The following is a 26,796-nucleotide window of genomic DNA, read 5'->3' as shown; positions in this document are numbered from 1 at the left end:
TCCATGAGTGATGGAAATTAACCTGTTAGGACCAGCTTAGTCCACAATGAAATAGGGTGTTTTTGCTCCCCTAACATTAGTTACTTAATACCGTCACAGAAAATATGGTTAGGGTTTACATTTTGCTCCTCTTTCAGCCAACATTTATTCGATGCAGACAAACTTTCAGCAAGCTATTGATACTAAATGAGTTGCCCTGCCCGGTGCCAGGCCCAACAGATGCAGCTTCAGGCTCAGCAGCCTTGTCCCCCATCCTCAGAACCCTGAAGTAGCCCAAATCCCAACTGAAGAAAGAGATGAGCAGCATTGTGTTGAGTGACATGTAGGTTGGCATAACTGCAGGGGGTCCGTGGGAATCTATATTTTTAATATTATGATTTAAAAAAATAAAAAAATCATTTAATGCTTTTCAATGATAAGAATTCAAACACTAACTATTTTTCCACATAATGATCATTTTATGAAACAAAAAAAGAAGCCTGTAGTCTGTATAGAATGCTGGACAGTACAGTTCAGCATTGAGTGACTCAGTCTGTACAGTATAATACCGTTTTTACACCAAAATTAGCGTGTATAAGTGAATGATACACGGATATTTCTGTCAATTAACACCCCAACATTTGTAACTTCAACTTCCCATTGCATCGCGCTAGTAAAGGGGTCAAAATTAGCGTGGTTACCTGGGTGTCATGTTTCCACCACAGCTGAATAGAGCCAGAGCCGATAAAAACCTGTGTCTATTGCAGGATCATTTGACCCAGGACTGGATAACAGTTTGTATGTATACTTAGCTCAAGAATCTGCTGCTGATTTTATTCCTTTGTTTGTTATATCATTCTATAGATGATAATGTTGATTTATTTGAACTATTTTATATAGTTATTCATTAATGTTAAGAGAATTTTCTATTCATGAACTTTACCATTAAAGTTACATTTAGACTGTATAAGATGGCGTTTAGCATATTTCTTACATAACTTATCAGTCTTGCATCAAGGAATGAATTCCACTGCACAGTGTTAAATTCTCACAGCGCACTGTCAATAAATATCGTACAGTAAATATTGGACTACAAGAGTGTTGCAAGTGTGCAAAGTTAGAGTTATTTAAAGCTTTGAATGGGTCGATTGGGTTCTGAAGGTGTGTGGTTACAGCAATTGCACAGTATTGGCCTGGCCCGTGGTAGTGGGGCCCATTATGATATATTTACATGTGGCCCCAAATCCCTGGTGGTGCCCCTGGGTAGGACCAAGGTATCACAGCAGGCCTCACAAATGGCACACACACTCTCACTCCTGGCGCAACAATCGTAACACATAAAAGTAATAACAATCTATCATAACACATGTAACATGGCTAACTAACATAAACAACATTACTTAACAATTAACATTACATAAAACAATCACATCCCTCGACAACCCCAAAACACACAAACAAAGAATGCTGGGAAATCTCTGCCCCCCTCTATTCCCCAACACGCTTCAATATATAACAATAAGAGGAAGGTGAATGTGGTCTACTTTTGTTTATTTCAATATTATTTGTATTGCCAATGCCTCTTGTTTGTTTCAAGAAAACGTACGATAACAGCACCAAGAAAACTGGCCGAATCATATCTAATCAGCAGCACAGGGTCATTGAAATATGGAAGCGATGTGGTGAATAACGCTAGCTTGGATGAGGTAGTATTTACTGACTAATATAATGTAAGACTTTATCAATCCACCGGGGGGAAACTCTACCTCCTTTGAAGTCAAACAGGTCCAGTTACCTCTCTCTCCATGGCGGGCCTGAGTCTTCTGAGCATGGCGGTGGCCTCATGCGATCCCTCGAGCAGGCGGACGGCTATGGACCCGGCGGTTTCCATCTCCCTCCGCTGGACCTACCGGAGCACACGAGTCCAGTGGTCATAGGATGTAGGAAATGGGAAATTGGTCTGAATTCAACCTGGATGGGCAGGCGATTTCTTACCGGCTGCTCCTGCCGAACCTTGGTCAGGGTGGTGAGTTTCTGGGCGATCTGAGCAGTGAGTGCACTCCATCTTTTTTCCTCCTGTTCCTCTTCTTCTTCGTCAGCCAATCTAGGAAAGTAGCCCAATCACCATTTGACAGAGCAATATTTTTAAATCACAAAATCTCAGTTTATTATTTGTTGTTATATAGTTAACAAATGCTGCTTCTCTGCTTAGTGCAGTGCTTCCCAACCTTTTTTCTGCCATGGCACATGTTTTACCACTACCCTGTTAACCACCAGAACCTTCGGAAACATGTGTAACTGTGCATATTATTATGGACTCCTCATAGGGATGAAAGACCCGGAAATAATCCATTTGTAGAAAACAATTCTTTCACTTCAGCAAAAGATTGGGCGAGCAGGTGAATCTTCACTCGACAAACTGAAAATAATTGACTTCCATTGATCATACACTGTGAGAACTCCCTCGCTCACCGTGCATTAAATCAGCTGAACAACTCAACAAAGAGTCTGAAAAATTGAATAACTAATTTTTACTGAGTGACTCATCAAGAACCATCACTTTCAGTGTGAAAAATATAGAGCTGCTATTATACCTGAAACTGATCAATTCGATGAGTAAGTGGAATTTGAAAATTCTTCACGGCACACCTGGCAAGCTCTCACGGCACTCCAGTGTGCCGCAGCACAGTGGTTGAAAAAAACAATGGTATAGTGTATTCTGCATGTAACAGAGTCATGGTATGTTACAGATAGAGAAGTTACAGCGTACTAGTGAAACACAGTAGGCCTACTGTGGTGTGGGGATGGGGTGGTTTGAGCAGCCATACCTGACCTGGATCTAGGTAATTGGGATCAGAGTGGCTGCATACCTGTTGCTCGTTGGTTGGTCTAACAAGCAAGAGGTAAAACCCCCATCCTCACACACACTCAGGAGAGGAGCCCTTGTCATGACATCTCCATCTTCTCCTGGGCTTATTACGACTAGCCCACTCTCTACAATAAACTGGTGTCTACAACCCTGTCTTCTGTGTCTCTGTGCTGGAGGTCCCTGAAACGCCACTTAGGTGCCGGGTGGTAGGCGGAACTGCCACATTGGCACCTGAACAGGGACTCTCCGGCACAGAGACACGGAAGACGGGGTTGTAGACACCAGTTTGTCGTAGAGAGTGGGCCAACAGGAATTAGCCCAGGAGCAGATAGAAACATGTCATGACAAGGGCGTCTCTCCTGGGTGTGTGTGGGGATGGGGGTTTTACCTGTTGCTCATTAGACCAACCAATGAGCAACAGGTATGCAGCCACTCTGATCCCAATTACCTAGATCCAGGTCAGGTGTGGCTGCTCAAACCGCCTTTTCCCCACACCCAACCTACTTAAATTGTGAAAAATCTGTTAACCAAAGTAATACGAACAAACTCCCTGACCAATTCAAAACAACCCAGTACTTCTATATACTGCACTCGAGAGCATTTGTTGTTTATGGGTAGATTCAGCAACTTTTCTGGTGAAGATAACTTGTTTACTTTGGCCTATTTTGGCCATCTCGTGTCAATATTTCTCTCTCGTTATTCATATTTACAAATGGTCCCCTTTGTTTCATTGGCTTATTTTTTACCCGTCTGGTGTCTTATAGACCTCTGGTGCTTCCCAACAGCTGCCGTGGGTGTCGCTGGCCTCAGTGTTTGTTATCTGATCTCCTTTGACCGCATGAATCTCCTGCAGAGGGATTAAGGCAAAGCATTGGAAAAAATGAAGACTGAGAAGAAGCCAGGCATGAGAAATGAACACTTCACTTAATGGACGGGTTGCTTGGCAACGTCGTTTGATGATGCATGCTGGCCAAAAAAGCTGTATTGCAGAAACGTCTGTTTCTGTAATGTTGGGTACAAGGCCTACTATTTTTTTTCTACTGTGTGGTTTAAGATTAGACTAGACGCCCTGAAATGTAAATAAAAAAACAGCACTCTTCTATGCTGACTTGGCCACAGGATGACTGACTAAGCTAATGCCGTTTTATCTCAAGATGTGTGTATTGTGAAAGAATGATTAAAAAGAACTGTGTTGAATGACGCTTGAAGAAAGCTTGTTTGAAGAACAAAAAAATAAATGCAAAACTATGCATTTTAGTATCTAATTTAATTACGGAAATAAATTGCAGAAGTGAAATAGTCCTCGAATTGACGACCAATAATTGTGAACTCCCTTACAGTCAGAGATTTACAGTCTCTAGAAGTGGTTGCTTGTTCAGTATTTCCCACACTATTTATAATGAAATTGCCACGGCACACCATTATCCTGTCAACTACTACAAACATCACAAACAAACAAGAACTAATAGTTGATTGATGCAATACTCACAAACGCTATGAAATGAAAATGGAACGACTCTTCATTGAGTGACACATCAAGAACAGAATCTCAAAAGAGAGTCAAGCCTTTCGTCACTACTCACAGTTCTCACTATCAGTGTGAAGCTGAGCTTGTTACACAGAGAGCTGCTATTCTTATTACAACTGATGAATTAGATGAATTAATCAGCTTTTCTTTGAAACATTTTCACGACACACCATGCAAGCTCACATGGTACACTAGAGTGCCGCGGCACAGTGGTTGAACAACACTTGTCTAGGTAATAAAGATACTGAAATTGATAGCGACAGATTAGCTGCTTGAGCACTTACCAGATCTTGGTCAGGGTTTGCGGATGCAGAGAGAGGATCAGCTATGTCCAAGCACATGACCACTGTTGGGCTCTCCAGTGTGAACGGGGATGTAGACTTAGCAGTAGTACAGCCTGTCTCAGTTTCCGCAGATGCCGGAGCCTGCTGAGAGTGCACATCGCTGTCATCTGCATCCAGAACAGGTGTATTGTTGCTCCGGGCTTGTTCCAGCTAGCCCACTCTTACAATGACCAGGTGTGTTTTCAACCCCATCGCCTGTGTCTCTGTGCCGGAGGGCATTGAAAATGCCACTTGAGTGGCGTGTGGCAGGTGGAACAAGGTTATTTTATTTTCCTCCATTTCCTTATGGAACGAAACAACCACCGTGCGTAATGGGAACACTTTCTCCATCAGTTTCTTAAGCCCCCAACCCCCCGTGGACAGTTTGCCAAATCAAACAACCAACTCTTATAAAAATGAAGCCGAAAGATACGAGATATTATTACAAGATATTACCTCATGTATCTCTCCAACTTGGAACGTCTGAAATTCTTGACTATCCTGAATTTTTCCACAGCACTGGACGGCGGGATTAGTGGTTTCCATGTCCTCTAGATCCAAAAGGGTTTCGTCTGGATCCTAATGAGAAGCATTTGTACAAATACAGTATACACTCGTAAATATAAGACTTGTGAAGAAGATAAACACAAACACACACATAAATGCACAGGGGGTTTGTTTGTGTGTGTGTGCGTGTGTGTGTGTGTGGGGGTGGGTGGGTGTGTGTGTGTGTGTGTGTGTGTGGGGGGTGTTACAAAAATGATCGGCTGCTTTTGACAGTGCCATGGTCCATTTAAGACAAGAATGACAACAAGCTGTTTTAGTGGAGTGGCCAAAATGTGCGGCTCGCTTTCTAGGGGGATGCAGGGTATTGCAGGGTGATCAGGAAATTGACTGGGGGTAAATTATGGAGTGTGAAATAGAAACTGACTGAAAAAAATCCAATATTCAAAATTTTTAATTTAATTAAAATGCATGCATGCATGTGATTTTACATGCACAAAAGCTCACAGAAACTAAACAAGCGATAAAATGGCCAACCAGAAAAACAATATTTTTTATTAATTAATTTTATTAATCAACCCCCGCCACGGAATCGCCAGCTTACCGTGGTGAAGGGGTTTGTGTGTCCCTGTGACCCTGGGAGCTGTGTTGTCGGGGGCATTAGCCCCTGGTAGGGTCTCCCAAGGCAGAATGGTCCCAGGGGAGGGACCAGACAAAGAGCAATTCATGTGACCCTAATGCAACGACAATCAAGGCAACATGGTACCTCGCCCAGAAGAGGGAAACCGGGGCCCCCTTCTGGAGCCAGACCTGGGAGGGGAGCTCGCCGGCGAGGGTCTGGTGGCTGGGCCTTGACCCATGGGGCTCGGCTGGGCACAGCCCAAAAAAAAAACCATGGAGCCGCCACCCTGTGGGCCCACCATCTGCAGGGATAGGCGTTGGGGTCGAGTGCAATGTCAGCCAGGCAGATGGCAAAGGCGGGGGCCTGGGCTTGCTGATCCTCGGCATCGTACACTAGTCCTAGGGATGTGGAATGTCACCTCTTTGGCGGGGAAAGAGCTGGATATGGTGCGGGAGGTGGAGCGGTACCAACTAGATATAGTTGGGCTCACCTCTATGCATAGCACTGGCTCTGGAACCAAACTCCTGGAGAGGGGCTGGAGCTCTTCTTTTCCAGAGTTGCCCAGGGTGAGCAGTGCCGGGCGGGTGTGGGGATACTCACGAGCCCCCAGCTCAGTGCCGCTATGTTGGAGTTCTCCCCAGTGAACGAGAGGGTCGCCTCTATGCGACTACAAGTTGCTAAGGGGAAAGCTCTGACTGTTGTGTGTGCTTATGCACCGAACACCAGTTCAGAGTATTCGGCCTTCTTGGAGTCTCTGGGTGGCGTCCTGGAAGGGGCTCCGTCTAGGGACTCTATAGTTCTACTGGGAGACTTCAATGCTCACGTGGGCAAAGATAGAGAAACCTGGAAGGGGGTGATAGGGAGGAATGGCCTGCCTGTTCTGAATCCGAGTGGTGCTTTGTTATTGGACTTCTGTGCTAGTCATGGATTGACCATAACGAACACCATGTTCGAGCATAGGGTGGCTCATAAGTGTAAGTGGTACCAGACCACCTTAGGTCAAAGATCGATGATCGACTTTGCGGCCGTGTCATCAGATCTCAACCGTATGTCTTGGACACTCGGGTGAAGAGAGGAGCAGAGCTGTCAACTGATCACCACCTGGTGGTGAGTTGGATCAGGTGGTGGAGGAGGCTGCCAGACAGACCTGGTAAACCCAAACGTGTAGTGAGGGTGAACTGGGTGAACTCCCACCTCCGGAAGAATTTTTGGCGCATCCCGGGGGAGGTTGGGGACATGGAATCCAAGTGGGTCATGTTCAAAACCTCAATTGCAGTGGCGGCTGCTAGGAGCTGTGGTCGAAAGGTAGTTGGTGCCTGTCGTGGCGGTGACCCAAGAACCCGTTGGTGGACACCAGCGGTGAAGGAAGTCGTCAAGCTGAAGAAGGAGGCCTTTCGGGCTTGGCTGGCCCAGGGGTCTCCCGAGGCAGCAGACAGGGACCGGCATGCTAGAAGGGATGCAACTTCGGCAAAGCAAAAGCAAAAACCCGGGTGTGGGAGGAGTTCAGGGAGGCTATGGAGAAGAACTTTCGGTTGGCCTTAACAAAGTTCTGGCCAGTTCTAAATGAAGTTCACTAGTACTGACTTTGTCTGTTGTTTTGCTTGTGTGAATGGCAAGTATTTTGTGGTAGAAGTTTTTACAACAATGAAATGTGTGTTTAATAGACATCAAACACCAAAATATTAGTCCAAATCTTCAGATTTTCCTTCAAAGCAAGTCAAATTGTAAAAAGGCCCCATCTAATTTAATATACAGAAAGGTCAGATATATTTGTTTTATTTAAGACTGTCTTTAGGCTTGCTTTCATCGATAAGTAGATTAGTAGACATTCAGTTATTTTTAGTTTGTTTTTAGTTTTTAGTTATTTCCCGCCATACATCACTGCCATCTTTGTCGCCGGCCTGTGAGATCGGTCCTGGGAGCAAGAGATTTGGATAATGTTTACCTCTGGGATGCTGCATGTCAGCGTGTCAGAGGATGATGAATGATGCCGCTCCTCTTCCTCGTCCCACACGTCCTCCTCAAAGAAAAACACCTCGAAAGCCTCCTGCTTCCAATGACAGCGGGTTACCGTAAGTAGACGAACACCCATTGTTTTAGCAGCAGGAAGACAAAACATAAAGTTCTGTAGCTGCTGAAATATTGACCTCAAGGTCAGATGCATCCATATCCCGTGTTCCCTCTTTGAAAAAACACATAACTGGATTTTGAATAAATGTTCACATTTAGGAGGGCACACCATCATATTCAGGTAGGGAGGTAGGAATATAAACAGTTACAAAGACTGGGGGGGGGATCTATTGAGCCTTTTACGCAATTCAATTTTTAAAAAGAAAATTTGCCAACGAATAACAATAGTTGAAGGGAAACATGATTGTTGTGCATGTTTTTCTGTGAACCATGTAGAGGTACGCCTGTTTGAAAACTAACATCCTACAGTGACAAGTAAAAAAAGCAAAAAAAGAGTCTTGCGACGTTAGATGGTGGGTGGAGGAATGTTTAATCTATCCCAACCAAAAAATGGGATGGATTACATATAAGTGGTAGATTAAAGATAAATGGTCACCCAGTCAGTCCCGCACTGTAAGCAACAGGTTAATACAGATAGCACGGTCAAAGCAGGATAAGGTATTATGTTATCTTATCTTATCTGAGAGGGACGGTGCTCTACCTGGAAAGAGTCGTTGCACGGGGTCCCGTCTCCGGACCCTTCAGGGGACGCCGCCTCGACGTCGCACACATCCTCCCTGAGAGTGACTTCCTCACATCCCTCCTCTTCCTTGACCTTGCTCTATTATGATAGAGGAATGTAAATACAAAGGGGGGGAGACAGACAGAAGGAGACACTGAAACATTAAGACTTGTTTTTGTTCACACTTTTTTATTTTCTCTATTTCCGATTTTGTTAAATCTTAAAATAATCTCCTGGTCCCACAGACAACTATAGCAAGATTTATTTGTGTTAACGCTACTTCATTTTATATTTGTCAGTTTCATTCTACAGCAATGGTGCTTTGGCCTTGGAATAGCAAAATTAAGTGAATTCATCTCAAAGAAATTCAACCAATCCTTTTAGGTTCGGTGTGGTCTTGAATGTCATAGTCTCATCCCATGGTGGAGCACTGTATAGCACATGCATAGAAACATTAAGTTTAAAAATAATAAATAATAATGTTACAGCGTCCTCTGGAGCAATAATTCACCTGGATTCACAACGAATCTGATAACACATAAAACAGTCGGATCCTGCCCCTAATGGTCATATGGTAAACTGTGTCTGGGTATTGACAGGGAAAAGGGGAGAGCTCGTGTTTTTAGTACAACAGCGAGGATGTTCCATGAATGACAGTTCAAAACCCCCTTTAAATAGTGTTTGCAAAGTGCGGAAAAAACAATTTGCTTATACAAAAATAGATTTATTGTGAGGGAATATGGTGACATCCAACGCAAATGTAAATTATGTCATTATTTTGTATACGCGACTTATTTACTCACTTTTAGGGCCCAGTTCCAATTAAAAAACAACTACCTTCCAGTAGTAGTGTCGGCTCCAAAACTTGTTGCAAGAGTCCCAAAATGTATCCCAGAGGCTCCCAGAACGCACATAGAAAATTCTCCACCCCAGCGCATCATAGCTATTCGCGTGTGGAATCTGACTCTCCATAGGAATTAATGGACTTTCGGATTGTTGTTGTCGTTTGTCGGATTCTGTGTGATGCCGGCCTTAAAGGATAAGTTCCCTATTCCTCCAACCCTGGCCTTATCAAAATGTTGTTTCCCATCGTTTATAACTGTTCATGGCACAAACTTGCTGAATGCTTTGCTATTGAAACACTCACCAGAAAACCAACATCTTAAGAATGTCTGGTTTGCAAAATGATTACACACTTCTAGCTGTGCTGCCTGCTGCTGGGTGAGTTGTCGCAGCTCTTTGAGCAGTTGCAGCTGCAGTCTGGCCTTGGGGAAGACCGCAAGGAACCCCTCCGCTCCTGGCGGGAGGCCCAGCTCTCCTTTGCACCTCTCCATCTCCTCCAAGGTCTTTTGCATGGACTGCAGGTTGACCAGGATCACCTTGAGGTCCAAAGAAAGGGCAAGAATTATGAGGGATTAGAGATCAATGTGATCTGTGATCCTGAATATAGTAAAAAGGCTTTGTCTCACCTGCCGGTTGTGAAGGTGCTCTGTGACGGAGATTTTTGGGCTGTCCATAGCGGATAGGATTGTCTGGATCTTCGTTATATTGTTCTCCACAGTTCTGAGCTCCACTTCCATGGCATCGATTTCCTGAAAGGATAAATATTCCCAATACTCCTGTGATTTTGGTATTTTGTACCCAAGCAAGCCCATAATGAATTGTGCTGTATATGATCTGACTAGCAGGACTTCATTCATACAGTTGACAACAGTTTAATCTATGGTCTTCAAAGACCTAAGTAATGGTTTTTCTCCCAAGAAGAGAGCTGTTGTCTCTTACAGCAGTGGCCTGCAGGAGCTGCTCCACGGGCTCCACGATGCTTTGCTGCATCGTCTCCACCTGTCGGTCGGTCCAGTTGAGTCTCTCCTCCAACCTGCCGGTGTCGCACACCGCTGAGATCTCCCTGAGCAGCGGCCTAAATCCCTCCAAGGTGGCCCGGATCCTCTCCGAGTCCTCCAGCACCAGCTAGAGTTGAGGAGTTGAGGTAATCTTTAATATTAATGCTTGCTGATATGGGATTTGGTGGAGGGCATTGATAGGGAATAATAATTTAAATTCTAGGTTTTAAACCGAACCCTGAATTTGAATTTGTTAGGCAAGCTAAGGTTAGGGTTAGAACTCAAAAACATCTAGTTAGAAATTGTCTAATGGTTGAGCTTTATTTTTACATGTCCTACTCACTCGTCCCACTCCAACTCTGTAAATTTAATTTGAGTGTTTTTTACCAGTATATGGTTAATAAAAAATAACTAGTCAATTCCTGATGAAATTGTATACGTATGTGTGCTGGCCCTGTGTGTCTATGTACCTGTATGGGTGGGGCTGTATGAGGAATTGCCCCAATAAAAAGTGTACATATGTTTTCTTCATGACTCGATTTCTGAGCCATGTACTATTTTTTTCCCAAAGGAAACCTTTCCCCAAAGGTGAAATCTTTGGCACAAAAAGTAGAATATCTCTTAAAGGTACCGTGTATAGAATTTAGTGGCATCCAGCAGTGAGGTTGTAAATCGCAACCAACTGAAAATCTCTCCCCAACATGACACAACATGGCGGGTGGAGGCCGCGAGATTTGAGAGATTTTCAGACGGTGAGACGTGAAACTCTCGAAAAATGCGAAAGGCCCTCTCTAGAGTCAGTGTTTTGTTTGTCCATTATGGGCTACTGTAGAAACATGACGGTGCAACATGGCAGCCTCTAAGAAGCGTACCCACTCCCCATGTAGATAAAAACGTCTCATTCTATGCTTACACCAACACAACAATTCTTATTTTCATGGGATTATACACTAATTAAAAATACTTGTGAATATTATATTCCATTTCTGCCAAGTCCGTTCCTTAAATTCTTCACACCGTTGGGGATCAAGGTGATCATTTCGATTTTTTTTCTGTGGAGGAGATATTTAGGCATGATAATAAGATTTGCAATAATAGTAAAGTTACGGTCACACTGCCGGTGACAGGGCTGCAGTGCGAAGCCAAGTCTCTCTCATCTCGTCACCAGGTCTCCGTGCCCCTGGGGTTTGTAGCCGTGTCGGCTCAATATCCACTTGCTGTTGTGAGCGCGCCAAATATTTCAAACCTCTCTCCCTTTCCCATTTGTTTAATATACATTATATCGATTGATGGTGCTGTATGTACTTTTTTATTATTATTAAAATGGTGGAGCTGATTATTTAGCAAAATAAATTATGATGCAGTCAACATGAGACTGCACTACATACAGCCCCCCAACTTGCACTGTGTCTGCTGTGGAATCCTTCAGGTTTCTGGGATCCACAATATCCCAGGACCTAAAGTGGACACCCAACATCGACACAGTATTCAAAAAGGCCCAGCAGAGGATGTATTTCCTGCGCCAGCTCAGGAAGTTCAACCTGCCTCAGGAGCTGCTGATCCAGTTCTACTCTGCAATCATCCAGTCTGTCCTCTGCACCCCCATCACTGTCTGGTTTGGTTCGGCCACCAATCAGGACAGGGACAGACTACAACGGACTGTCAGGACTGCAGAGAAAATCACGAGTGCCAACCTGCCCTCCATTCGGGACTTGTATGTGTCCAGAGTCAGGAGACGTGCAGGAAACATCACTGCAGACCCATCACGCCCTGGAAATAACCTGTTCCAACTCCTTCCCTCTGGAAGACGCTACAGAACACGCTACGCCAAAACAACCAGACACAAGAACATCTTCTTCCCACAGGCTGTCACTATGATGAACACACTTTTTTTTTTTCATTTCACACACAATTTTTCATTGTCAATATAAACCAAAGCACGGTGTACATACTGTACATTGTACATATGCATATTATGTCAAATCCACCTACCTCATGTATATAAAGTAACTTGTTAATAATTCCACATTTATTCCAGCAGCTTTGCACTCTGCACCATTGCACTATTGCCTTCATGCTACAATTGTATTGCTGTTGTTTTTGTGTGTATGTGTGTGTGTATGTATGTATATGTGTGTGTATATTTATGTACAGTATGTAGGTTTATGTGTATATATCTATATGTATGTGTGTATGTATGTATGTAAATATATGTATATATATTATTTTATACATATCTACATCTGTATGTAGCAGTTAAATGTTTATGTTTAGCTTGTTGTCTTTGTTTCAGCTGTGTGTCTACTCCATGTTTGTACATTGAGAGTCTGGGAAAAAAAAAAAAACAGTCAAATTCCTTGTATGAATACTTACTTGGAGAATAAAGCTGATTCTGATTCTGATTCTGAATTGCCTAATCATCAACAATTGTTCGGGCGTCCATTTTCCAAGGATCAGCGCTATTGGCTCTCGCCTGGCGCTGCTCATTTGAATAAAGTTGAAATCTGCTCAACCTTCCTTGTGGCCGTGAAGCCTTGCAGCTGGATGAAGCCAATCTACGTTTGAAATGCATTGCACCTGTTGACCGTATCTTAAGTGTGCGGCGCTGCAAGCACACTTGGAAATTAAAAAAGTGCTCATCAAATCAAATACGTGAGTTTGCCATAAAATATCTTAACCTTAAAATCGGGTGCTTCTGTGGTGACGTCTCTACTACATCGCTTTTCACCGACCTGGAGAGACTTGGCGTGGCTTTGGAGGCTCCTGGCTGTTGTGTACGCACAAGAGGCTTTAAGCCACAAATGGGCCTCCGCCATCCAGCAGGAGCCAGTGTGGAGCATGTCCTCAACTTCCCGAAGACAGGCAGGGATCTGGAACAAGTTAAAAAGAAAAAAAACAAAACCAAACGTATGTGAGAGCCAATATTAAAGGCATTTTTATTCATCAAGGTTATTCGATTATTATAATTGTTGACATAATACCAATGTAGAAAACAAAATTAAAATTAAAATCAGGTTATGCAAGTCATTTAAACACCAATACAAAATCAACATTATTATAATTGTGTTTGTTGCATTCTTTATGAACTAAAATATAACTTTGTGTGAATGCGACTATATTGGCCGTGTCAAATCCATCTCCCGATTATTCATCGTTTCATGCCGTCTATTCGCGCCTTAAATTCCATACAGTCCACTGGTTGTATGGCCTTGATTTAAGAACTTTAGATTTATTTTCTTTTAAATACAACTGAAATTAAGCTAAAATATGTTTCTTAAATAAAAAATAATTTCAATAGAACATAGAAATGCTCATTAAAATATAATCTCAAACTAAATTGGAATTAAAATACAGTATAATCATAAATCTAATTGCAGAATAAAAAGAAAGTCAAAATCAGAATGAATTTCTTCTGCCATGCCATTTACATATATGAGGAATTTGTCATGGTGAGAGTTGATTTGATTTCTACAGACAATCAGCATTAAAAAGCGTGAAAATCTTGAAAAAAAAAAAAAGTATAGATACATAAAACATTAATTCAAATAAATGATGGAAAAATGAAATTTAAAAATAAAATGTATTTCCTCAAAGAACGTATTAAAATCAAATTCTACTTATATACAGTACCGTATGTTTTTAAAGTCAGGCAATAAGAGCTTGGAAACGCTCATTAAAAGTGAACTAAACAGGATTGAATAATCTTGAATAATCTTGAAAATAACGAATAAGTAAAATTTTGAAAACAAAAAAAAAGTTAAATGATTCTTTTTAAGTGTAACTTAAACAACCTCGCATGTCTAAACATGTTGACTGGCGATGAAGCAAAAAAAAGCAGACGGGAGGGTTGGTCCCCTCACCCGGCTGAGGAAGGCGGTGCGCTGCTCGGCCAGCAGCGCTGCGTCCTGGTACAGCTGCAGCGGCCTGGTGAGCTGGTCCATCAGCACGTCCGCCTGCTCGGGCCACTCCTCGGCGAAGTCCTGGGTCTCGCTTTCCAGGACGCTCAGGCGGGTGTGCCACACGTCCAGCTCGTCCCACGAACGCTGGAGAGTTTGTGTGGCAATTTCAAAAGGTAAGTCGTTTCGCTCTGGTTATTGTTCGGTATAGGAAATTAACATTTACAAGGTTGAAAGATGGAATATAATCCAGTGTTTCCCAAACTTTTTTTATTCCACAGCACACGTTTTACGGCGAAACTATCCTTTAAGTCACTAAAAGTGTATAACTGTGCTTAGTGTTATGGCCTTCTACAAAGTAGTAGCAATGGCAGACTGGCAAACGATTTGTTCATAGCAAAAAAATCTTTTAAATGACTTGCTTGTCGGCAGTCACTCCGGCAGGATTCTGCGAGTGAGTCGACTCACAAACTGAATAATTACTGAAGAATAAATTACAGTCGAAGTAAAACAGGTCAATACATTTCACATTGAATGTGACTGATTTAATATTTTCATTCCATCAAAATAAATAATTTTTTACAGAATTAAATGATTCTTATGTGAATTCCCTTCACCGCTCTGAGCCTAACAAACTGTTCTGACTCTCATTCATCATTCACTGGAAGTCCTTCCTCGCTCACCATGCGTTACACCAACGGAATCAAATTAATAAAGAGTTGGAAAATCGAGCGACTCTTTTAACCGAGTGACTCACCAAGAACCGAATCTCATGGAAGAGTCAAAATTTCATTGCAACGATTAGTCTTCACTTTCAGAGTGAAACTTGCTCTGATGAACACAGAGCTGCTATTCTTTCTGGAACTATTAGTGCACCTTTGCAATTTTGATCTTGCAACACAAGAGCTTATTTCCACGTGATTCCCGGTAGAACAAGCCAGAAACACTTGCTGCTTGTATGTGGAACACTGGAGCACTGGAACGCACAGGACAGTACTGCAAAACATTAACGCTGAACTAAACCAATAGAAAAGAAGGGAATCCAGCACGACACAATCATTGAAATGTATGTTAAGGACTGAAGCATTCTGATCGAGTTTCCAGTTATCTGAGGCTGTCGTCGTTTGGCCACTCCAGGACACACACACACACACACACACACACACACACACACACACACACACACACACACACACACACACACACACACACAAACACCTTGAGTGTGTTCTGAGCCTCGGGAAAGGACGGACTGCTCTGCTCCAGTAATGTCTTCAGTCCCTCTAAGCCAGAGCTAACTTCCACCACTGCAGCGGTCAGCCTATGAAGTGGGTCACTCCTCTCCAGGAGCTGCAGTTACCACACACACGCACACACACACACACACACACACACACACACAGACAAAATATTACATTGTTTGCAGAACAAAGTTAAATATTACACAGAATACAAGGCTTCAAAGAATATAGCATCTATCATTGGGTTTGACTAGCACAGCTAAAAAAAAGTCAAGAAGGTTGTCCATACACTGTACAACATCTGACACTAACAACATTCCAGGACTACAAGTTTAAAAATGAAAAGAACCCTGTGATAGTTGGAAAAAAAAAATACAAATCTTGAATGCAATCATATCGAGGAAAACATACTTAACTACACAACAGCTAACTTGTAGAGTACAGTATTGGATATGGATATATAAAATTAAAAATAAACACCACTTCAGCATCAGATCGGTGCAACCAGGTTCCATGTTACCTTCTCCTCCACTCTCTGAATGGACAGCAAGACCTCCTGTGTTTGTCTGCCAATGTCAACCGGGACTTCGGAATACCTGCTGTGAGCGGCGTTCATGATACTCTGGAGGTTGGCCTTCTGCAGAGCCAAGTCCCCTTTCACATCCTGGCAGTGGAAACATTTGCGAGGGGAAACAGGAGACATTTCTCATTTTGATACATAAAGTCATAAGAGAAATTTGCATTGCCCAGTAACCGACAAAGAAATTGAGCTAAAGAGGGAAGAAACTGTGTTTTCGGCTGACCTGTAAGGTCGGATAAGTGAAGTTCAGAAAAGTTTACTGTTCTACGCTTCGACTGGTGTGATGAAGTTTTATCCACCATCTAAAGTCTCATATGTGCAACGAGTGAGATGAACAAAGCAGGGTCAGACTTAAATGATACACCAGGTTGATGGGCCATCAGGCTTTATGGAAAGGCTCCATTTCCTTCTCCAAGTTGAAAACCCTGCTTTAGGTACCTGCTTTAGTAACGGCTGTGAGGTTTGGGCTTACTTTTGTGAAGTCACAAAACTAACACGGCGGTTTGACAAACCTCAGCATGCTTCTTTGTTTAGTATCAGCGCTAAAACAAGACAGGGGAAAGGACAAGATATCTTTGGATCTCGACTAAATGTGTGGAACGTAATAGTCGATAGGCCACAGCCCTGAAGGCAGTCTGCAATACTTTCTTCATTTAATTTGAGGGCCGATTAGGGCTGCAGAGCGGATGGGACTGTCCAGACCGTCAACAGAGCCCATAGAAAATGGCCACTTATCGCAGAAACATGGTTAGTAAAGTTTCATTGAGTCTGGGTTTAGCTGCAACTGACAGACACGGGCCTACAAAAAGGGTTTTGTGTCTCACTCTGGAGTTAAGGAAGACATGGATTATCTTATTGAAAGGAAATCAAGATTAGTGGCCATTGACAGTTTGACCATCAATGTTTCATACACCTTATAAGCGTTGATGAATACAGTTAGGTGCAGATCACAAACCAAGCGATTCATAAGATTCACTCTAAAAACAACCTGTACTGGTAGAGCGTCAGATCTTCAGCTGCTTGGACAGACGCCAACCACTGATTTCTAATGGGTAGACTACAAGGCCAGAAGCATCTCACCTGCCCCAGCTGCCGATCCAAATGGGATTCCAGAGCAGGGAACAAGGCTTTCACGTGTCTCTCCACCACTCTGAGCTCCTCCTGGACGCGCTGGCTCTCTTGCTCTTCTGCCAGGGCTGCCATGATCACCGTCTTGTTCTTCTCTTTCATGCTGTTGAGAACACAAATCTCTCACTCATCATCCCGTCAGTTGCTGCATCCGTATTAAATGCAGTTCTCTACAGTATGCTCTGCCTAGGGCCTCCTGTCACTTACCCACCCTTTCCACTGTTCTTCTCAATATAAGTAGACCTTGAATAATGCCAATTTTACTATTATAATTATTTCACACATAGCTCAAGAGTAAAATCCCTTATATGTCCAAATTTACTTCGTGAATAAGGATTATTCTAGTCCTGTTCTGCATTATTTCCCCACCTCCTGACACTGTCTTGGATCTCCACAAGTTTTTCACTGAAGGGACTGGGGCCTCCGCTGTTCTGGGGGACAGATAGGCTGAAGACATGCTCCAGACGGTGCTCCAGCGAGGCCAGTGACTGCTGCGCCTGCTCCAGTACAGCCTGGTGAATCTCAGCCTGGGCCAACAGCCCACGGTGTTTGCCCTGATTGGAGATGGTGGTGGAGGAGTCGCCCAGCTCAGCCTGAACAGTGGCCAGAGAACTGCAGCATTGCTCCATCTAATTAAGAAGTAGTTTATTTTGTGTGATTTCACTGTATCCTTTTATTAAACCTTACATAGGTTCACGTAAGCACAGTTGGAACTTCCAGGTTCCAGAAAGTAAAAGTGTCATAGTAAGCGCACTCAATAAGTGGCTGGTTTACTGGATGGGTGGAGGTAAAACATGGCAGTACTTTTATTTCCTGAACCTGGAGTCATCCGCCTGTGTCTGAAGGCTGCAAGTGAACAACTCACACTAGTAGTGATGTCCTTCCACTTCTCTCCCCTCTGCTGTGATTGTGCCAGCAAGAGGCACACGCCACGGCACAGTGCTGCCCATAGCCTCCAGGGGGCGCCAGGCTCCCAGTCTCTGTCGGCACCGCAGCCCAGCATCGGACATGCCACCCTGAGTTTTTCTAGCTTCCCGGTGAGGGTACGGAGCTCCTCCTTCAGTAACTTTACAAAGACAAAAATGGATTGTACTGTATTATGTTCCACACTTACACTTACAGTATTATACCTGGGTCAAATAAGTCTTTGTTTGAACTGGATTGACGGGCAGCTCAACAGCATATACTGCATTAAAATTATTCAGATAGCCCAAGCCAATGTGAACCAGATTATAATACTAATTCCGCTTTCATGCACTTTCCATAAGCCCCCTATCTACTACAATCAGGTCAAAAGAACTTCTGAGAAAAGATTTAACTCACTTTGATGGTCCATTCAAAGTTTGCAAAAATTTGCTGTATATCTTTGAAGGCTGTTTAATCAGTGCAGCTTTCAAACCCTTTGCTGGAAACTCATGAATTTATGCGTAGTCTAACCTACCTGGGCTTTCTTTTGTTGCTCAACACACTTCTCGTACGAGGTCACTGGTACGCTTACACAGTCGGACAGCCTGGTCTCAAAGCTCAATAGAAGCTGTCGTAGGTCTTCATGGCACCTCCAGTGGCTGTCTTGTCTTTTTGCACAGCTATGTTGGTGAGATGCAGTATAAATTGTTAAGACAATGTTGCTTTATTTATTAATCGTATTGATTGATTTATTTATTGTTAAGCACAATAAATAATTACTATATTTATTCTCTATAGGTCAATAGAATCTGCACTGTTGCCGTGCATGTGGTATACTACTAAAGGCAATGGAAATGGTGCATCTAAATGGAGATAGTAATTAAATAGAATACATAATAATTTACTTTATGCTTTATTGCATTATGACAGTACTTTATGCTGGTTATAAGGATGTAAATTCCTAGTTGTGCCTTTACAGTATGCCAATTTTAAGCAATCATCAATGACAGGGTGTTATAAATCCCTTTTAAACATTAGAATATGCACAAAATTACAAAATCTTCAGCTGATCATATAATTTTCCTTGTGAATTACTACTATCACTTATTGTAAGTGTTCTGTGATCCATACTAGTATCGTGTCCAAAGAACTATAAGATGTGAACAGTAACCTCTGTAACAGTACCTCTGCAGTGCCTCCAGTCTGAGTTGGGCCTGGGCCTCCAGTGTAGCTCTGCCCACCAACAGCTGACTCAGGATGCCAATGTGAAAAAGCTCTGTCTTTTGCCTGGCGAGAGAGACTTGCTGGGGAACCAGTTCCATTAGATGGCTGATATGAGCCTGAAGGACATCCTCTAAAGATGCTAGAGTATCTTGGGTCTGCCTTTGCTCTTCAGTACAGTCCAAAAAACCCCCGGGGGCAGAAAGGAAGGTGGCTTCGGCATTGTGAAGGAAGACTATTGCCCCTTGAGCTGCCCAATGGTAATCCTTCAAGGCCTCCCGTGCCTTGGACAAGCACTCCTGTTTGACAAACGTTAAATCATAAAGTATATTTGAGTGTGCTTAATGTTTCAAACACAAAATACTTAATGTAAAAAGTCTGGAATGCACTCCTTAAAAGTCGTAGCTTACCATCCGTAAATGGCACTCCTGCATGGTTTCGTCCCTTAGGGAGTACAGTTCCTTGTGGGTCCTGAGGTTCAGTTTTTCTTTCAGCCCCAAAGCTTCTACCACCCGTGTTCCAGATTCCAGGTTTCTCCAAATAACCCAACACCTTCGTAGAGCAATATCTAAGGCCTTCTCCTCTGGGTCCACTGGTTCAGCTCCCTTCAGCTCCTGCCTTGTTCTTCGGAAAAGGTCCATTAGGGCAGGAAGCTCGAAGCGGAAGGAGAAACCTTCCAGAAGCTTGCCCTCCAGGTTTTTTACGTCCTCTGTGACGGCATGTTCCCAGGAGACTAAAGTTTCCACCGTGCTTTTAATCCTCTGCCTCTCTGAATTAAGCTGTGAAGTGTTCAAGGTCTGCGCTACAGCCTCCAATTGGTCAGCTGCTTCCTGACACTGTGTCTTTACCAGGGGCAGTTCAACGAGAAGTGTCTGGCAAAGTCTGAACCTTTCTTTGATACAGACCGTTTTATCTCTGGAGGACTGCATTTGCCTTTCAACTATGTCCCTGGAATCTCCCATTTGTTTCTGGAGGTGCACATACTTGTCTTGTTCCATTGCATGGACGGTAAGAGTTCTACACCTGTCTTGAAGCTCACCAATGCTGCACAACAGAGACCTTCGCTTGTCTTCCTGGTTCTGGCAGTGCTGAAGGTCTTGTATTTGACACTGGTGTTCCATTAGTGTGTGTGTAATGAGAGCAGTGGCTGCAAGGGTTTCTTTTGTGAAAGGGAAATTTTGCCGTTCTAGATCGGCAGATATCTGCTTTAGGCTGGTCTCGATGCTCATCAACTCGTCCTCTGAAGTGGTTTGCTCATGAATTAGCCCTTCCAATTCCCAGCTACTTGCTCGCTCGTGAGAAATCATTCCATTCAACTCAGTCCAAAGTCCTGAGAGTCTATTGACAAGGTAGCGGCCCTCTGCTGGACTCAACACTATTGCCATTTCTTTACAATTCTCTGTCAAAATGTTCACCAGATCGATTTGTTTTTCAATCTTCTCAATGGCTAACTTGTGAATCCTTAGTTTGCTTTTTAACTCCGTCACCTCAGCCGTTGAACCATTCTCAATGTCAACACCGGCATCTCTTGTAGCATGTGCATTTGCTAGCCAGGCATCCACACAAGCAAGCTGGTGGAGAAGTTCCTCCCTCTCTTGCAGTTTTTTCTCCATACTGTCCAGAGCATGAGCTGTGCTGTCAGCAATGGCTCCATAAAGGTCCTCTAGTATCTTTAAAGATTTCAAAATGTCATCAGAACTATTTTGATCCACATCAGATGTCATGCCTTCAATTTCTTCCAATTTGACCTTGTGCTGTTTGGACAAAATATCAGATTGAAGTTTCCTCATTTCAGCAATTTGAATATGGGCCTCTTCAGGGAAAAGGGCAAGGTTGCTCCCTATTGCAACCAGACTATCCATCTGTTTGGCCCATACAACCAAATCTGTCAACAGCATGTTGACTTTAGGGAAGGCAATCCCACTCGGTGAATAACTGTCAAGTTGACTTGTTGTGACATTGAGCAAGCATCGCAATTCCTGAAGAGTGCATTCCATCTCCTCCTTCTCTTTCCGGCCCAAAGAGAAGAGGCTCAGAGCATCTGACTGTGACTGTATATGTAGATAAAGTCGCTTGTGTATTTTGAGGTCTTCCATCAGTAAAGTAAATTTTAACGGGCTTAACCTGCCATTGGTTTCATGAAGTGACTGCAAGAAAGACTTCTGAAGAGCTTTAATTCTCGCCTGGAGATGCTCGGCCTCCATCAAAAGATGAGAAGATTGAGAGAAGGACATAGAGGCAAGTCTCAACGCTCGTTTAATACTGCCTTCTATAAGTCTCCATTCCTCTTGGACATCCCCATGTTGGGCAAGGAGAGCACCGGAACTTTCCGCTTCTCTCAAGTGCGGCAACAGCTGGCTACTTAACTGAAGAAGTTCCTTGATCATGTCTTTCTTCTGTTCCATTGTTTCCAAAAGAGCTTGGAGTTTTCCAGCCTGAAGAGCACTGCTTTCCAAAATGTCTCTTTAAAAGACAGGGGGTGTAATGTGGGTATAATTAATGAGGATAGTTTTAAAAGGCACCACAGTCACCATTATAACTGTTGTTGACATCTGCTACCCTAAAGTGTCACTTCAAAACATAATGAAAAGCAAAAAAACACATTGATGTTATACATGGAAAAACCTCATTGGCTAGCTATGTTAAATGTTTTTAGTTCAAAATGCTAAGTAACATCACAAAATAATCACCCAATCAGAGCTGGATATACAGTTAACAGTACATTTTGGACTCAGTGCTTGGCTACGAATGACCAGAGACAATATCGACACCCATACTTTTGGCATTTAACCAATCAGATTGCATAGCACCAATTATTAAATCATGGCAAATCTGGCCTTTGTTTTTTAATCATTGCGCTACTTACAGGCTCAGGTTTTCCTTCTCACCAGCCAGCCCCTCTAAAAACCTTCTGATGTCGCCCATCTGCCTGTGGTACTGGGTGACCTGGCTCAGCTGCGTTACTTTCACCTGCACGGTGGCAGAGGCATCCAGCAGTGCCGCGCTCCATCGACCCTCCAGGATGCCCAAGGCCTCTTGATTGCGCATCCTGGTCACACTCACTTGCTTCATGGTCGCTACTTGCTCTAGCACACACTGCCTGTAGTCCTGGAACAAAGACAACAAAAACAACCTCAAATCCATCCAACAACAAGCACAAATTTCTGTGCGGTGTCTTCGTACAGAATCTTTGATTAAATGATTGCATGGACTACAATGGCAGGTTTCAGCCAGTGTGTTACCGGTTAAAAAAATTAACCAAATAATCCTTTGTTACTTACTGCAGAAGTGTGGTAGAATTGAGTCTGAAAAAATATACACTTTCAGCAATTCTTTAATATTTATGAAAAAAGAGGGATGATTGGGATTACCCAAAATTTAGGTACAGAAATGATGAAGTGCTGAATATTTTAAATTGTGATTAATAAAAAAAAGCACATACTGTATGTACAGTAAAATGATCTACAAAATGTCCACATTGCTTCAAGAATTGGTGCAGGAACAGGCACAGAAGTTCCACTCATATAATTTTCACACGACATTCCTATTAATCATTCCCATTAATCACAACTGCAAAAAAAAAAACACGAATGATGGTATGAGAACTAAGAAGGAAGTGTAGTGAAAGTGAAAGTATTAAAAGTATTAGTATTTCGGTGGCAATTAAGATTCGGCCAGCTCGATAATTGTCCCGAAGCAACTGGATGAAATGCAAACATAGAATCGTCCCCGTGTGGATTTGAGTAAAGTAAAGACAATGCAAACAAAGTCATCACAATAAGAACTGGTGGGGGGAGGAAGGAAAGAAAATAATAGGTAATTGGACAAAAGGCAGAAGACGGATACCTTCTGGCCGGAACAAGGCAATGATAGGTTTAATCTAAAAGCCCAAAATCCATAAGTTTAAAATCACACCTCTCTTTCCGGTGGTGTTGCATACCAGCACCCGAGACGAGAGGCATTGTGGCTGGATGCCAGAACCACCAAAACAGGCCCCTCTCAGTTCAGACGTGGACAGTAACTAAGTCCATTCATTTACCGCTCATTAGAATGAGCTCCCTGTTCAATAATTTCTCGAGGTGTATCTGCCAGAAAATGTATGGATACTTAAGTAGGTTTTGATGTGAGGACTATGATGCTTGTAATTTACTCAGAAACTGGAATGAGAAACTAGCAATTGTAGTTGCGTAATACTGGACCAGAGGGATCTGTACTTTCACTCAAGTAATGGGGTTGTGCACTTCGTCCACTAATGATGGCAACTCAATTCCATATCCATTAGAAGAAGAGATATTAAATATGCATCACGTGTTACCTCCGCTTCCTGCAGTTGTTTGGCCATGGCTGCGACGTTGAGCCGAGCGGGTTGATAGCGACATCCTAGAATCCTGAGGTTAGTCCGTGCCAAATGGATCTCCGCTTCACCGGGGGAGGATTCCAGATACCACGTTAAATCCATGTGTTGCATCTTCTACAACAACAAAAATGGAATTTGAATACTTATAAAATCACACTGCAGGAAAACCAATGAGTCTGTGGGTGAGTTACAAGTTACAGATTATATACTGTATATGTACAGTATACATACTGTATATATACAGTATATAAGCACCAATATGATCCCATGGTCCTGTAAATAAGGAAGGAAATAAAAGATTCGTTCGTAGTGAACAAATCCTTTAAATGAGTTGGGAGTGGCTACAGCAAAACAGTGGCTGGGTGAGTGGATCGTTGATTTACTAACTAAAAATAATGTCTTTGAGACAAAAAAGGTCGAGGTAATTTGGCATAGTTCATATTAAATGTGACTGATTACACTGATTACACTGATCCACACCATAATAAATACTTTTGCCAGAATTGAATTATTCTTGGGAGAATTCCACTCACAACTCACAGACAAATCGACTCTTCTGACTCTCGTTTATTGTTCACAGGAAGACCTCCCTTGCTCACACAGCATTACACCCCATTGAATCCAAATTGAATGACTCTTTTTACTGAGTGACTCTTCAATTACTGAATCTCAAAAGAAAAGAGTCAAACCTTACATCACTACTGATAGGTTTCACTTTCAGTGAGAAACTTGAATTGGTTTTGATGAACACAGAACTGCTATTTCAGCAGGAACTAATGAATCAGTCCAGCCTTGCCCTTTTGAGCTTGCAACACAATAGCTAAACAACATTATTTATGCTTATTAAGTGGAATTTGAAACATTTCACATGCCAAGGCACGGGACACGCCGCACAGTGGTTGAAAAACCCTGCCCTACAGGAATCCTTGTCGCAAAGTAGCTCCTTCCTGTGTTTGGTGAATATGGCATCGTCAATCCCAAGGTGCATCAAACGTGGTCTTACTCAAACATGGAGTGAACATATAGTTATGCTCACTCGCTCTCTCATTTTCTATCTTGTTCATTCAACTGATACACAACATCTTCCCTGTTGACATCTCATTAACCAGCCAAGATACTGCGCCTGTCCCGAACCAGGCACAATGTCGAGCCCAAACCACCAATACAATACTCACGTTTATGATGTCACTTCTTTCCACCGAGCCCTGGATTCCAGACAGCATGTACTGCATGGTGAACGGGTGTTTGGGGGACTCCGGCAATCCAGCTGCCCTCTCCTCAGCCGCTTCCATCTCCTTGCGGATCTGATGGAGGGGAAATCAAGCAGAGATACCCAGGGCGGTGTCACATTTTCGCGTTTTGCTTTCCCCCATCTTGTTTACCCACAGAGATAATTACAGGGCTTCCTGTTATCAACCGGCTTCCAGTTGAGAGGGTTAACTGTGTTTGACGGCGGCTTCTAACGGCAAGTCAGTGCAGCTATTAACAGAGGAATGTTCCGGCATTGGGGAACTGTCTGGCCTGAGGCAGAAAGGACCAGTCAAGTATTTTTAATTTTTTTTTTAAGTATGTACGTTCCTTTCTTGAAGGAACCACTGATCTGTTATGGCTTGATTTATAGATGGAAAACACCCATTTTTAGACAAAGAATGGGCGAGCCTTTGAAACTGGGCGTAGCACGGCAAGGACTTATCTCGTGGGCGGTTTCTGAATAGACAGGTTACCAACTTGCTGCCTCATCATTTCCTTACCCCAATAAATTGGTGTGTGCACATTATAGGGAGGGTTGGGCAATGAGGCAAGCTGACGCACGTTCTATGAGACATATTCCTGGATAGGATACACTTCCAAACCAATATATCAATATCAAATTATACAATAATTTAGCTGAAAAATATATTAAGATAAAGTGATGTGATTGTAAACCAAGTTTATAATAACAAAAATATTTGAAATCTTGGAGCTTTGCAATGATCCCAAATACGTCTTTGTCGAGGGACAAAAAAAGTCACGGTAAATAATGAAAACTCCCTGTAACTACATCGAGCCTTAAAAAGAGAACCCTGCCGTAGTTATGATCATTACTTTCGCCACACAAAATCAAAGTTCAAGCTGAATTTCGGGAATAAATTTGCAAGTCCCTCAAATGTCAGTGGTGACTAAGGGGAGGACATGAAGAAGTAGCAGAGACCTTTCCACACGCCCATTAGCTTGTAAATGTTACCAAAAAAAATAGTGTTATCGTTAAAAAAAAAAGAAAAAAAGGAGAAGGAAAGGAAAATACATTTTACCGTGTGTGTTTCCTCTGCGTGGTAGACTCGCCCTTTGGGTGGTTGCATTGGAGCATCCGCGACGCATGTAACAGAGCTTTCTTCTTGCTCGTCTGCTCGTAATCAATGGAGGAAGAGCGACGGAGCTCAGTGTCATTGTGTGCTGTCGGATCCAATGTTCCTTGGCCTAGCTGTAAATAAAAAGAAAAACTGATCATATTTGTTCCATTACATCCTTGAGTCATGAAAGAAATCGATGTCAACACTTACTATGTGTCTGACTCACCAGATGTTCTGATAAGCTTTTAGGAAGGTCTGCGCTTTCACAGAGGGCTTGTGAAGCACACATCTGAAGCCCCGAGCCCTCGTCTGGAGTTTACTGCAGGAGTAACAAGTGTAGTGAATAATCTATACATCATGGGACAAATTACATCACAATCGAAAATAGATGCAGTGGACTGGTCTGGATTGATGTAATATAGTACTATATAAAAGTGTATGTAAAGCATGATAACCTCTGTCAGGCTGATACAAGGCCCCTCCACCGGACACTACATTAATACCAGCTGGCAAAGTGATTGACCATGACGACAGTCTTTAGCAGTCATTATTCAGAACTAACAGAATGTTGGTTGCCGTTGTTGATCAATCAGAATCCGGTATTCCACAGTGTCATGTAATAAAGTATAACAATATATATCAACAACGTTTTGATGTGTTGTATTGGAAGATTTTATATTCAGCAGGATATAGACAATTATAGAGACAATTTGCATTATTTGCATTATTTGCATTATTTGCAGTTATTTATAAGGATAATTTTTTTTCAAATACATGTA

General features: G+C 42.8%; 1 protein-coding gene and 1 long non-coding RNA gene across 2 annotated transcripts; both read right to left on the bottom strand.

The window, feature by feature from the left end:
- Positions 1 to 2,043: 2,043 nt before the first annotated feature.
- LOC307248153 lies at positions 2,044 to 4,684 on the bottom strand. The gene is made up of 3 exons (XR_013844764.1): positions 4,661 to 4,684; positions 3,595 to 3,695; positions 2,044 to 2,083 (listed from the first exon to the last, which is right to left on the bottom strand). It is a non-coding gene; the product is annotated as an uncharacterized lncRNA (long non-coding RNA).
- A 13-nt stretch (positions 4,685 to 4,697) lies between these two features.
- Positions 4,698 to 8,925, bottom strand: LOC307247439 (uncharacterized protein; the record flags this gene model as incomplete). The annotated part of the gene is made up of 6 exons (XM_080023592.1): positions 4,698 to 4,701; positions 4,746 to 4,801; positions 5,156 to 5,278; positions 7,771 to 7,872; positions 8,497 to 8,616; positions 8,890 to 8,925. The coding sequence occupies 6 exons, from the start codon at positions 8,923 to 8,925 to the stop codon at positions 4,698 to 4,700; spliced, it is 441 nt and encodes a 146-aa protein (XP_079879718.1).
- Positions 8,926 to 26,796: the final 17,871 nt, after the last annotated feature.

This window comes from Zeus faber, assembly GCF_960531495.2.
Source record: "Zeus faber genome assembly, chromosome: 2".
In the NCBI taxonomy this organism is placed as follows: Eukaryota; Metazoa; Chordata; class Actinopteri; order Zeiformes; family Zeidae; genus Zeus; species Zeus faber.
This window is presented reverse-complemented; position numbering and strand designations above follow the sequence as displayed.